General features: G+C 40.7%; 1 protein-coding gene across 8 annotated transcripts in view; it reads right to left on the reverse strand.

Moving 5' to 3' along the window:
• KIZ (kizuna centrosomal protein) overlaps positions 1-14808 on the reverse strand; it is a 146518-nt gene that overhangs the window by 53934 nt on the left and 77776 nt on the right. For 6 of the 8 annotated variants that reach the window (XM_057502671.1, XM_057502668.1, XM_057502669.1 and 3 more), the window contains one exon: positions 4520-4633. The exons of the other annotated variants lie outside the window; for them this stretch is intronic. In XM_057502671.1, the coding sequence (XP_057358654.1) occupies positions 4520-4633 (114 nt within the window). The remainder of the gene's footprint in view (positions 1-4519; positions 4634-14808) is intronic. 8 annotated transcript variants of the gene reach the window in all.

The raw sequence follows: 14808 nt of genomic DNA on the forward strand, positions 1-14808 counted from the left end.
CATTTGTTCTTCTTTTTCCAATTTCGATAATTCTGACATTAGACCATTCATTTGGGATTGTTCTTCCTTTTTTAAATATGCTTGGATTGCTATATACTTTCCTCTTAAGACTGCTTTTGCTGTGTCCCACAGAAGTTGGGGCTTAGTGTTGTTGTTGTCATTTGTTTCCATATTTTGCTGGATCTCCATTTTGATTTGGTCATTGATCCATTGATTATTTAGGAGCGTGTTGTTAAGCCTCCATGTGTTTGTGAGCCTCTTTGCTTTCTTTGTACAGTTTATTTCTAGTTTTATGCCTTTGTGGTCTGAAAAGTTGGTTGGTAGGATTTCAATCTTTTGGAATTTTCTGAGGCTCTTTTTGTGGCCTAGTATGTGGTCTATTCTGGAGAATGTTCCATGTGCACTTGAGAAGAATGTATATCCTGTTGCTTTTGGATGTAAAGTTCTATAGATGTCTATTAGATACATCTGCTCTACTGTGTTGTTCAGTGCTTCCGTGTCCTTACTTATTTTCTGCCCAGTGGATCTATCCTTTGGGGTGAGTGGTGTGTTGACGTCTCCTAGAATGAATGCATTGCAGTCTATTTCCCCCTTTAGTTCTGTTAGTATTTGTTTCACATATGCTGGTGCTCCTGTGTTGGGTGCATATATATTTAGAATGGTTATATCCTCTTGTTGGACTGAGCCCTTTATCATTATGTAGTGTCCTTCTTTATCTCTTGTTACTTTCTTTGTTTTGAAGTCTATTTTGTCTGATATTAGTACTGCAACCCCTGCTTTCTTCTCGCTGTTGTTTGCCTGAAATATGTTTTTTTCCATCCCTTGACTTTTAGTCTGTACATGTCTTTGGGTTTGAGGTGAGTTTCTTGTAAGCAGCATATAGATGGGTCTTGCTTTTTTATCCATTCTATTACTCTATGTCTTTTGATTGGTGCATTCAGCCCATTAATATTTAGGGTGACTATTGAAAGATATGTACTTATTGCCATTGCAGGCTTTAAATTCATGGTTACAAAAGGTTCAAGGTTAGCCTCTTTAGTATCTTACTGCCTAACTTAGGTCGCTTATTGAGCTGTTATATACACTGTCTGGAGATTCTTTTCTTCTGTCCCTTCTTATTCCTCCTCCTCGATTCTTCATATGTTGGGTGTTTTGTGCTGTGCTCTTTCTAGGAGTGCTCCCATCTAGAGCAGTCCCTGTAAGATGCCCTGTAGAGGTGGTTTGTGGGAGGCAAATTCCCTCAGCTTTTGTTTGCCTGAGAATTGTTTAATCCCACTGTCATATTTGAATGATAGTTGTGCTGGATACAGTTTCCTTGGTTCAAGGCCCTTCTGTTTCATTGTATTAAATATATCATGCCATTCTCTTCTGGCCTGTAGGGTTTCTGTCGAGAAGTCTGATGTTCGCCTGATGGGTTTTCTTTTATAGGTGACCTTTTTCTCTCTGGCTGCCTTTAAAACTCTTTCTTTGTCCTTGATCTTTGCTATTTTAATTATTATGTGTCTTGGTGTTGTCCTCCTTGGATCCTTTCTGTTGGGGTTTCTGTGTATTTCCGTGGTCTGTTCGATTATTTCCTCCCCCAGTTTGGGGAAGTTTTCAGCAATTATTTCTTCTAAGATACTTTCCATCTCTTTTCCTCTCTCTTCTTCTGGAACCCCTATAATAAGGATATTGTTCCTTTTGGATTGGTCACACAGTTCTCTTAACATTGTTTCATTCCTGGAGTTCCTTTTATCTCTCTCTATGTCAGCTTCTATGTGTTCCTGTTCTCTGGTTTCAATTCCATCAATGGCCTCTTGCATCCTATCCATTCTGCTTAGAAACCCTTCCAGAGTTTGTTTCATTTCTGCGATCTCCTTTCTGGCATCTGTGATCTCCCTCCGGACTTCATCCCATTTCTCTTGCGTATTTCTCTGCATCTCTGTCAGCATGTTTATGATTCTTATTTTGATTTCTTTGTCAGGAAGACTGGTTAGGTCTGTCTCCTTCTCTGGTGTTGTCTCTGTGATCTTTGTCTGCCTGTAGCTTTGCCTTTTCATGGTGATAGGAATAGTTTGCAGGGCTGGGACGAGTGACGGCTGGAAGAACTTCCCTTCTTGTTGGTTTGTGGACTTCCTCTCCTGGGAGAACAGCGACCTCTAGTGGCTTGTGCTGCGCAGCTGCGCGCAGACAGGGTTTCTGCTTCCTGCCCGGCTGCTATGGAGTTTATCTCCGCTGTTGCTGTGGGCGTGGCCTGGTTCGGGCCTCTGCTCCAAAGTGGTGGGGTCGCGTTGGAGGGGGAGCCCCCTGGAGGCTATTTATATCTGTAAGAGGCCTCCCTGCTCCCTGCAGCCCAGGGGTTAGGGTGCCCAGAGATCCCCGGATTCCCTACCTCTGGATTAAATGTCCCGCCCTGCCCCTTTAAGACTTCCAAAAAGCACCCGCCAAAACAAAACAATGACCACAAAGAAAAAAAAAAATTTCAATTAAAAAAAAATAAATTTTTTTAAATTAAAAATCAAACAAACAAACAAACAAAGGTGGCCGCTCGTTTTTCTTTATTCTCCGGCGCCAGCCTCAGGCATCTGCTCACCGGTCTTTCTGCCCTGTTTCCATAGTATTGGGGGCCCTATCCCTTTTAGACTTCCAAAAAGCGCTCGCTAAAACAAAACAGCAAAAAAAAAAAAAAAAAATTGGTCGCTCGCTTTTCTTATGTCCTCTGGCGCCCAGCCTCCAGTGCCCGCTCACTGTTCTTGCTGCCCTCTTTTCCTAGTATCCAGGGCCCTGCGCTCTGGCCCAGATGGCTGGGGCTGGGTGTTCGGCAGTCCTGTGCTCCGTCTCCCTCCCGCTCTGCCTATTCTTCTCCCGCCGGGAGTTGGGGGTATGGGCGCTCTGCTCCCGCCGGGCCGGGGCTTGTATCTTACTCCCTTCGCAAGGCGCTGGGTTCTCTCAGGTGCGGATGTGGTCTGGATATTGTCCTGTGTCCTCTGGTCTTTATTCTAGGAGGGGTTGTCTTTGTTATATTTTCATAGATATATGTGGTTTTGGGAGGAGATTTCCGCTGCTCAACTCACGCCGCCATCTTCCACCCCTCCCTCAAGACTGCTGTTTTTTATTTCACATGATAAAAACAATGAAAGAGGAGTTTCTTGTATTGCTCTTTACTCCTTTAGGTTGAAAACCTACTGACTAGGAAGGTCATGTCCAGCATTTTCCATTGTTTGGAGATCACTAGTAGATGCAGAAGGTAATGTAAACACATTTGGAACAAGTGAACTTCATCTCCTGGTCTGTGAAGCAGAACCAAGTCTTCTGATGACAAGGTCCTTTTAGAGACCATTATCCTGACTTCTCATGTCTTTAAAGGATCCAATATACACTAGATTTAGGCTGGATTCCACTCTAAAGAAAGTCATTAGCATAAAACAGCCTGAGTGGCACATTAGGTAGAGAATATGACATTGGAGGCAGTCTAACCAACCCCAAAGCCACTCTTGCTCTCAGCCACATAAGGTCCTTGTGGCGGGGCTCTCACAGATGCTCCTCTGCTGACTGTACTTGAGTAATGATTTGTTCTCTGTTAGGAAATGGTGGGGATATACTTTAATAAGAGGGAATATAATCAGTCCCTGAAAAAATCAGGGTCAGGACACTAGCAACATTTATGCAACATGAACCAGGCACCCGCCCAGGTGCCAGCTCTGGGCAAACCATTACATATATTACACATTGTAATTCTATGAACTCAATCAGCAGCCCAGATGTCACCCACTTCCAGGCCATGCAGAGAAACCCAGACTGTCTAAAAGGTGGACAGAAGGTATGGAATCAATTTTTGATTGACTTAGGAAAGATGTATAAGAATCATGGTTCATATGTGCCAGCTACCCTGAAAATAAGGAATCCTCTCTTTCGTCCCAGCTTTATGGCCATTTAAGGCACATCCTCAAAGTGGTGGTTCTTAAATTTGAGGGAGCAGAGTTCCCTTAAGGGCTCATTAAAACCCAAATGGCTGGGTCCCACCCCCAGATTCCTGATTCCATGGATCATGGGTGGAGCTTGATAACAAGCTCCCAACCAAGGCTTATTGAGGCTGCTGGGCCAGAGACCATACTTGCAGACTGGGGTCCCATATCTTCTAGACTTGAGGTCTCTATCACTAGCATGACTTTGGAAATTGAGGAACACATCTGGCATTTGGACTTGGCAAGGACATCCCTCCAGGCAGCAGGTATATTGGATTATATCCTGGGTTGTTCTCCAAGGTATGCCAGACAAAGGCTGCCTGGGCTCTCCCCCTAGGTAAGCCCATAAAATATTACTATGAGCAGGGATTGGGTGATGTATCCAATTAACAATCAGAAACAAATGTTTTACAAAGAAGTAAATGGTAAAGTCCATAACAAAGTTAAAATGACAACTACAAGCAACTACTTCAGTGATGACCATGTGGATTAGTGGCATCTCTATGACCCTTTTTGTTTGAAATTATCTGGGAACAAGGATGACTACCCCACAAGCAATTTCACAAAACCAATACCTGACTTGTTTTCCATAGCTGCCACCCCCAGGTAAGACTCTTGGAAGCTGGTAGAGGTCAGCTGCTCCACAAGCTTCAAGGTCTTCTTTCAGAATGTCACTGCTATTATAGAGCCTATAAAATTAAACAGGTGCTACATGAGATGTTTATTTAAGCACAGCCAGCCAGTTTCTAGAATCTATGGTGGTTCTTTGTGGTTTACTGAAATATATTTATAATATAATCTAGACATAAAATGCAGCAACTAGACTGTCTCTGGACAAAGACATAAAATGGGGCAGTTTGGAAAACTTGTTAGTGTGGATACGGCGGTTTTACATCAGAAGAAGTGACTTTTAACCCTTAGAAGACTTTCATGATGCTCAGATCTACAGCTGGGCAATCTCATTCCATATTCCACCTGACTGATAGGAATGCTAGATAATCTTAACAGCAGAAAAGACTAATTTTATATTGTCAATCATAACAAAGTTAGATCTCCACAACTCATGTGAAATTTACTTAAATTGTCACTGCTAAGAAAATGAAAACTGCTGGCTGAAGTATAGGTTATGTCTTCTATTTCTGAATGCAGAAAAATGACTATTATTTCTTCACTAAGATCACACTGCAATAAAATATTCTTTATTCTTAGTAAGAACAGAAGGTGTAGAAAGAGGGAGTTAGCCTTCATTATCTATTTCCAGTCTACAGGGGGATGGTAGGGTCAGATAATTTGGGTATTGTTTTAGGTTAGGTCTATCATGGTATCATAGTAGCCTCCAAAGAGATTGGTTAGAAATTTCCTTTTAAAAAAATGGCTATTTTGAGAAAAGCATGATTCTAAAAAGCAATGGGAGAAGAGATAAAAAACAAAATAGTATTTCCACTTTAAAGAAGCTGATCACACACATAGTTGTGAATATTCAACACATACCCCTAAAAGAAAATGAATCAACTTTTAAAGCAATATGTTAATTAGCAAAGTGTTACTAATTTGCAATTAGTACTACAGTTGGTTAAGTTACTGCGCACATTTGATGGCCATATACCTGGTATTGCAAGGATAAAGGAGATGAGCTCTCTCTATTGGAGGGCAGACAACTGCCTCCCTGAATCTCTCCCAACATTCCCCTCCACCCCCACCAAACAGGTTTTTACCCTGGACATGAAACCTAAAGGCCCCCCAATCCCCAAGATTCAAACCCCTTTCTGGACTCTAGGCCACACTGTCAGTGCTCCAGCTCCTTGCCAAGTCTTGAGCTCTTGTCCAAACTAAGCCTAGAGTCAGTCCCTATGGGCCACACCCTGTTGGGTCTTCAATCCTAAACTCCACTGCCAAAAGCCTTCCAGATTCCTGGCCTATGTGACTCACAGTACCCACGGATAATTCTTTTTCTTAGGCAAATCTGAGTCCTAATTCACCTGGAAGGCTTTATCTTGTTGCTACTCACGTCACAGAATAATACCTACTGTTAAGAGGAGGAAGATGAGCACACCAGAGGTGAGCCAGTTTCAGGGCAGTAAGGAGAACACAGAACTAATAGGAAGACAATCAGGAATTGTGGAGGAACTTCTGCCAGGCAGGATTCAGCCAAGCTGGGCAGCAGCACAGGGAAAGGTAGAGGAAATGCCAGGTAAGAGGGAAGTGGGGACCAGCAAGGAGTCAAGTTTGGCCAGGCAGGGGCTGCTCTTGGTGGTGACAGGATAGAAATGGGAAATAAAACTCATTATGCAATTCTGGCAAGAAAAATTGATAAACCCTGCAGATTTCTGAGCTGTGGCTGGTTTCCTGAGAGCAGTGTTTTTGAGAGTGTTACCCTTGGCAGCTGTGCACGGATGCAGCTGGTGAGGGGAGAGACCTGAGGCCCAAGACTGGCCAGGAGACTGATCGTGTGCCCTAGATGGCAGGGGAAAAGCATGTTAAATGTGGGAGCAGTGGTGGGGATGGCAGGCAAGCAAGAAACAGCCATTCCCAGGAGGACTGACTCAGCCAGGAGGAACTCAAGCCCCTGCCACTGGTGGGGGGATGTGGAAGGCTGGAGCTCATGTCTCCTTGAAGGGCCAGTCACTTTCAACTTCCACTGTGGAATGTGCAGCACAGGGATGCTGATTTTCCTAGTTTTCAAGTAAAGCTGGGAATTCACAATTTCAATTCTAATTTTTATATGACATCTGCCAAATTTAAAAATGTGGCAACTAATTCAGAAGAGGGATAAATGCTATGCTGGATAAGCAGTCAGTCTGTGGGCTTGGGGTCTCCACTTAGACTGCCATTGGTTTTACTTCCCAAACCAGTAGGGACACCCTGAGCAAGGGCCATGCTTGATGTTTTTGTATGTCCTCTAAAACACGTACAGTAGTTGCTAACTGCAGACAGCAATGCTGGTGTATACCAGGTGAGCTGTGGGCAGAGTGCTATGGTGGGAGTGGCCTCCCTCCAGGGTGCAGTATTTTATCTCTGCCATTTTTATGAATGGTGGTGAGAGAAAGCACATTGAGTTTTAGTAGTTTTATTATTACTTATAAATTCTCTACAGGCAATGCTCCCCGATTTCCTGCATCCCCACCACTGGCCCCACCGTGGTGTGCCGGTGCTCATTAACACCTGATTGTCTAGTCAGGACAAATGCCAGATCATCTCTGTTCTTTTGCAGTCTGATCAACCCAAATGTCAGGCTTACAGACTAGCTCATCTCACACCACCTAGAAGCTTCTCTGATGACATCATCATTGGGATCTTCCTTATCCCTGAATTCCTTTAGCACAATACAGACAACATGCTACATTGTACTGTTCTCAGTTGTCATGTCTGTCTAGTCTTAAGACCAAAAGCTTATTGAGAATTGTAACTGGACTTGTGAATTTTTATCTTACTTTACATTGCATGGATCACTCAATACAGAAGATAAACTATGTATTGAGTGGCAAGCCAAGATTTAAACCCAGATTAGAGATATTCATGACACACCTATTTTTACAGTATGTCTTTGTATGGTTGTTACCGACCAGGGCTTTCAGGGCTTGGAAGCAAGTGACCAATAAGATGGCCACACAGAACTCAGGTCTACTCTAGATTAACTCAGAACCTTCTTAGTCTAACAGATGAGTTGGTCTGTGCTGAGGATTTCTAATAGTTATTTCCTCACATGATATCTGGCTTTAGTTTACAAACTATTCACTAGTCCTTGGCTGAATATAATTCTACTAAAGAATCCAAATACTATGGAGCCAACAATTAAAACTGTGTTATAAAGACACTATTCTAAAATTCAAGACCGCAGTTTCTTTCATGTCTCCTGTTTGCCTTCCTACCAAAATAACCCCACCTAGAAGGACAGCAGTCTGAAGAGCCACTGTCACCTTTCTAGGAAGTATGTGGACCAGCCTGGCACCAATATGCCGGTCCTACTGGCAGTTTGTTCTCTGTGAAGTCCAGACAGTGGACAAACCTGCTGGGTGACAAGTATTGCTGGAAACACAAATGGCACTTTAAAGAGATTTATTTTACCAAACAATAATTAAAAAATGCAACAAAAATTTGGGAGCCAAATTTGAAGTAACTTCTCCCTACCTTCATTTTCATCTTTCAGTCACACAAAATTTAGGAGATAATTTTAAAGAAAACAACTCCCCTCCAGGCTAATGTGAACACTCACATTAAGGTATAATTTTTTTAAAAACCAAGGAAGAGAAATGAAGTACTGTGTTTTACTTTCAATACTGCGAACTCAGAATCACTTTTTGGCAAAATTAAACTTGTATGAGGGCTACAGAAAATGGGCATTTCCTTGTCTCTGCCAGGTAACTTCCACACGTCTGTGACGGTTACCTTTCTGGGGACTTAGGATTTATGTGTTCAGCTGTAGCATGATAGGTTTGACTTTGGGTTTTATTTTCTCTAGGGAACAGCAGTCTCATAATAGTGTGGTAAACACTGATCATAAACAGTAAAGAGTTTGCTTACATAATTTACATGTTACATTTTAGAAGTTTTATGAAGTATATTTACTGTACTTTAAATGAGACTGAAGAATCATAAAGTATCATAGTTGGTCACATCCAGAACAAAGTCTTGGAGAAGAAAATTGTATTTCAAAATGAGCAAGAAACAAAAGGCATCCTTCACAGCATGTCTATAAGATATGAGGGTGTAATGCAGGAATGGCCCCACACAGAAAGGTGAGAACAGGGCAATACAACCAGCCTTTGTTTCCAATTCTAGCACCTAAAGAAACACTGGCTTAGAAATGCAGCTTCTCCTCCTCACGGGTTTGACCATACCTTCCTTCCAGAACATAAGGCTTTGACCTTTAAACCAAGAACACATGGTCTGAATAGAAAAGATTATATCACTCCATCAAAGTTCTAGTTCTGGTTTATCAATTTTAATTCACAAGGAAATTTAATTACAATTAACAATATTTAAAATAGGACCTAAGACCCATGAAAATTCTTAAGTTTGAACAAAAATAACAGAATGCATTCATGTGTCAAACACTCAAAGACCACAATCGCTACAAAATACAACGAACCAAAGCAGACTACTGTCAGTCAAAACCAGGGATGCTAATTCAATTTGTGTAGTTTACTGGTCATCCTGAAGCAAACCTCCAGTGACCTCCCACCTATAGGTACACAAATAGAACAGAGAGACCCAGAGAAGTCTAGAGAAGCTCTACCTCCATAAAGATGCAAATTAAGATTTAAACAGAGTAACAATTGGCTAGAGCTAATCCTTTTACAGAGGTGTAAATGGCTATTGACTGAATTCCGGGCTGCTAGCTTTTGTTAAGTAGCATTACAGACAAATTTCACCCAAGAGCAATGTCTAGCCAACTCTTATTAGACTATTGATAAAATAGTTTCATAAAGCCAGGACAATTTGCTTGCTTTGGTATCAAGTTTCCTGATCATAAATACAAATGTGTAAATATAAACCACATCAAGAATTAGTGCCCTGGGAAAATAAACTGGAAGCAACTATCTCAAGCCTGACACCGATGGCTGCAACAGCTGTACGTGCAGCCATGGTGAAGTTTCTATGCGGGGTTTTGTTTGCCACACAAAACACTTGTAGAAAGGACAAACACATACATAGTTAAACAGTATTTTTCTTTTAACAGGCTGTCTTACAAAACCTATGTTTTGGTGGCTACCTCGGTCCCCATTGTGCAGCCCCCTGGGTGGTCCCTTTTAGGGACCACTTGAAGGGAACACAATGCCAAAAAGGAGGGGAGGAGGGGACAGCGACACAAAGGCCGACAGAGATGGGCTGTCTGTGGCAGGCTGAGGACCAAGGGTCAGCACACAACGCTCCTTCTCTTTACCTGGAAGCAGTGTGATTAAGCTGACAGCTTGAATTATGGGCCACATTTTGTAGGGTGCTGCCAGTTTGTATTAAGGTCCTCTTTATTGTGGCAGAGGCCGGACAAGCAAAACCCTTGCCTTCTCCCCCGACTTTGGCCTCAAAGCAGACCTCGTTATTCCATTCCATTTTAATTCTCAGAACTACTCCCTCTTCCATACCTCCTTTTATTTTTTTAAGTTTCCTAATGAGGCACTGGAAGGCCTAAGATAATTAATAATAGGTGGTTCCATCTACTCTTAAACAGAGATAACTAGCTTGAACTCTTAACAAGTTCTTACTAGCTGTGAGACATTAATGATGGCTGCAGTTGTCCTTTATGAAATGGATAAATGTTCTCAGGCCATCTTCTTTTTGATAACTCTATGGAACCCAAACTTAACACCCAGGTAGATACAAATCCTTCTTCCGGGGAAGGTGAACACCAAAAACAGTTACTCTTGTTCCCTGGGTTTCTTTTTTTTTTTTTAATTTTTTATTAAGGTATTATTGATATACACTCTTATGAAGGTTGTACATGAAAAAACAATGTGGTTACTACATTTACCCATATTATCAAGTCCTCACCCATACCCCAATGCAGTCACTGTCCATCAGTGTAGTAAGATGCCCACAGATTCATTGTTTCCTTCTCTGTGCTGCACTGTTTTCCCCGTGTGTACTAAACATAATACTCCTCAATCCCCATCTCCCTCCCTCTCAACATGCCCTCCCACACCCCTGCCCTTTGGTAACCACTAGTCCCTTCTTGGAGTCTGTGAGTATGCTGCTATTTTGTTCCTTCAGTTTTGCTTCGATGGTATAGTCCACAAATGAGGGAAATCATTTGGCACTTGTCTTTCTCCACCTGGCTTATTTCACTGAGCATAATATCTTCAAGCTCCATCCATGTTGTTGCAAATGATAGGATTTGTTTCTTTCTTATGGCTGAATAGTATTCCATTGTGTATATTTACATCTTCTTTGTCCATTCATCTACTGATGGACACTTAGGTTGCTTCCATATTTTGGCTATTGTAAATAGTGCTGCAGTAAACATAGGGCTGCATCATGTCTTTTTTAGTCTGAGAAGTTATATTCTTTGGTAAATTCCAAGGAGTGGGATTTCCGGGTCAAATGGTATTTCTATTTTTAGTATTTTGAGAAACCTTCATATTGCTTTCAACAATGGTTGAACTAGCTTACATTCCCACCCGCAGTGTAGGAGGGTTCCCTTTTTCCACATCCTCACCAGCATTTGTTGTTCTTAGTCTTTTCGATGCTGGCCATCCTTACTGGTGTGAGGTGATATCTCCTTGTGGTTTTAATTTGCATTTCCCTGATGATTAGTGATGTGGAGCATCTTTTCATGTGTCTGTTGGCCATCTGAATTTCTTCTGTGGAGAACTGTCTCTTCATATCCTCTGCCCATTTTTTAATCGCCTTATTTGCATTTTGGGTGTTGAGGCAGGTGAGTTCTTTATGTATTTTGGACGCTAACCCCTTGTTGGATATGTCATTTACAAATATATTCTCCCATACTGTAGGATGCCTTTTTGTTCTGTTGATGGTGTCCTTTGTCATACAGAAACTTTTTAGTCTGATGTTGTCCCATGAGTTCATTTTTGCTTTTGTTTCCCTTGTGCCAGGAGATGCATTCAGGAAGAAGTTGCTCATGCTTATATTCAGGAGATTTTTGTCTATGTTGTCTTCTAAGAGTTTTATGGTTTCATGACTTACATTCACGTGTTTAATCTATTTCGAGTTTACTTTTGTGCATGGGGTTAAACAATAATCTAGTTTCATTCTCTTGCATGTAGCTGTCCAGTTCTGCCAACACCATTTGTTAAAGAGGCTATCATTTCCCCATTGTATGTCCATGGCTCCTTTATTGTATATTAATTGACCATATATGTGTGGGTTTATATCTGGGCTCTCTAGTCTGTTCCATTGGTCTATGGGTCTGTTTTTGTGCCAGTACCAAATTGGCTTGATTACTATGGCTTTGTAGTACAGCTTGAAGTTGGGGAGCATAATCCCCCCAGCATTATTCTTCCTTCTCAGAATTGCTTTGGCTATTCCAGGTCTTTTGTGGTTCCAAAGGAATTTTAGCATGATTTTCTCTAATTCATTGAAGAACTCTGTTGGTATTTTGACAGGAATTGCACTGAATCTGTAGATTGCTTTAGGCAGGATGGCTATTTTGACAATATTAATTGTTCCTATCCATGAGCACAGGATGTGTTTCCATTTATTGGTATCTTCTTTAATTTCTCTCATGAGTATTTGTACTTTTCAGAATATAGGTCTTCAACTTCCTTGGTTAGTTTTATTCCTAGATATTTTATTCTTTATGATGCAACCGTGAATGGAATTGTTTTCCTGATTTCTTTTTCTGTTCATTGTTAGTGAATAGGAATGCCACAGATTTCTGTGTATTAATTTTGTATCCTGCAACTTTGCTGAATTCAGATATTAGATCTAGTAGTTTTAGAGTGGATTTCTTAGGGTTTTTTATATACAATATCATGTCATCTGCAAATGGTGACAGTTTAACTTCTTCCTTGCCTATCTGGATGCCTTTTATTTCTTTGTGTTGTCTGATTGTCGTGACTAGGACCTCCAGTACTATGTCGAATAGAAGTGGGGAGAGTGGGCATCCTTGCCTTGTTCCTGATCTTAAAGGAAAAGCTTTCAGCTTCTCGCTGTTAAGTGCAATGTTGGCTGTGGGTTTGTCATATATGGCCTTTATTATATTGAGGTACTTGCCCTCTATACCCATTTTGTTGAGAGTTTTTATCATGAATGGATGTTGAATTTTGTCAAAAGCTTTTTCAGCATCTATGGAGATGATCATGTGGTTTCTGTCCTTTTTGTTGATGTGGTGGATGATGTTGATGGATTTTCGAAGGTTGTACCATCCCTGCATCCCTGGAATAAATCCTACTTGATCATGATGGATGATCTTTTTGATGTATTTTTGAATTCAGTTTGCTAATATTTTGTTGAGTATTTTTGCATCTATGTTCAACAGGGATATTGGTCTGTAATTTTTTTTTTTTGTGGTTTTGGTATTAGATGATGCTGGCCCTATAGAATGAGTTTGGAAGTATTCCCTCTTCTTCTACTCTTTGGAAAACTTTGAAGAGGATGGAAATTAGGTCTTCACTATATGTTTATAAAATTCAGTGGTGAAGCCACCTGGTCCAGTGATTTTGTTCTTAGGTAGTTTTTTGATTACCAGTTCAACTTTGTTACTGGTAATTGGTCTGTTCAGATTTTCTGTTTCTTTCTGGATCAGCCTTGGAAGGTTGTGTTTTTCTAGAAAGTTGTCCATTTCTTCTAGGTTATTTAGGAGCATGTTGTGAAGCCTCCATGTGTTTGTGGGATTTTTCATTTTCTTTATGTAATTTATTTCTAATCTCTTACCTTTGTGGTCTGAGAAACTGGTTGTTAGAATTTCAATCTTCTTGAATGTACTGAGGCTCTTTTTGTGGCCTAGTATATGATGTATTCTTGAAAATGCTCCATGTGCACTTGAGAGGAATGTGTATTCTGCTACTTTTGGGTGTAGAGTTCTGTAGATGTCTGTTAGGTCCAGCTGTTCTAATGTGTTGTTCAGTGCCTCTGTCTCCTTACTTATTTTCTGTCTGGTTGATCTGTCCTTCCTTGTGAGTGGAGTGTTGAAATCTCCTAGAATGAATGCATTGCATTCTATTTCCCCTTTTATTTCTGGTATTATTTGTTTCACATAAGTAGGTGCCCCTGTGTTGGGCACATAGATATTTATAGTGGTTATATCTTCTTGTTGGATTGACCACTTAATCATTATGTAATGTCCTTCTTTGTCTCTTGTGACTTTCTTTGTTTTGAAGTCTATTTTGTCTGATACAAATACTGCAACTCCTGCTTTTTTCTCCCTGTTAGTTGCATGAAATATCTTTTTCCATCCTTTCATTTTTAGTCTGTGTATGTCTTTGGATTTAAAGTGAGTCTCTTGTAGGCAGCATATAGATGGGTCTTGCTATTTTTATCCATTCACTGACTCTGTGTCTTTTGATTGGTGCATTCAGTCCATTTACATTTAGGGTGATTATCGATAGGTATGTACTTATCACCACTGCAGGTTTTAGATTCGTGGTTACCAAAGGTTCAAGGTTAAGTTCCTTACTATCTAAGAGTCTAACTTAACTCACCTAGTATGCTAGTACAAACACAATATAAATGTTCCTTTTTTCTACTCCTTTTTCTTCCTCCTCTATTCTTTATATATTAGGTATCATATTCTGTACTCTTTTTCTATCCCTTGATTGACTTTGGGGATAGTTAATTTAATTTTGCATTTGCTTAGTAATTAACTGTTCTACTTTCTTTACTGTGGGGTTTTATTACCTCTGGTGAAAGCTATCAAACCTTGGGAACACTTCCATCTATAGCAGTCCCTCCAAAATACACTGTAGAGATGGTTTGTGGGAGGTAAATTCAGCTTTTGCTTATCTGGAAATTGTTTAATCCTCCTTCAAATTTAAATGATAATCTTGCCTGATAAAGTAGTCTTGGTTCGAGGTCCTTCTGCTTCATTGCATTAAATACATCATGCCTCTCACTTTTGGCCTGTAAGGTGTCTGCTGAGAAGTCTGGTGACAGCCTGATGGGTTTCCTTTGTGTGTGATCTTATTTCTCTCTCTGACTGCTTTTAACAGTCTGCCCTTATTCTTGATCTTTGCCATTTTAATTATTATATGTCTTGATGTTGTCTTCCTTGGGTCCCTTGTGTTGGGAGATATGTGCATCTCCAGGGCCTGAAAGACTATCTCCTTCCCCAGATTGGGGAAGTTTTCAGCAATTACCTCCTCAAAGACACTTTCTATCCCTTTTTCTCTCTCTTCTTCTTCTGGTACCCCTATAATGCGAATATTGTTCTGTTTGGATTGGTCACACAGTTCTCTCAATATTCTTTCAT

The sequence above is a fragment of the Manis pentadactyla genome, chromosome 5 (genome assembly GCF_030020395.1).
Source record: "Manis pentadactyla isolate mManPen7 chromosome 5, mManPen7.hap1, whole genome shotgun sequence".
Classification (NCBI taxonomy): domain Eukaryota; kingdom Metazoa; phylum Chordata; class Mammalia; order Pholidota; family Manidae; genus Manis; species Manis pentadactyla.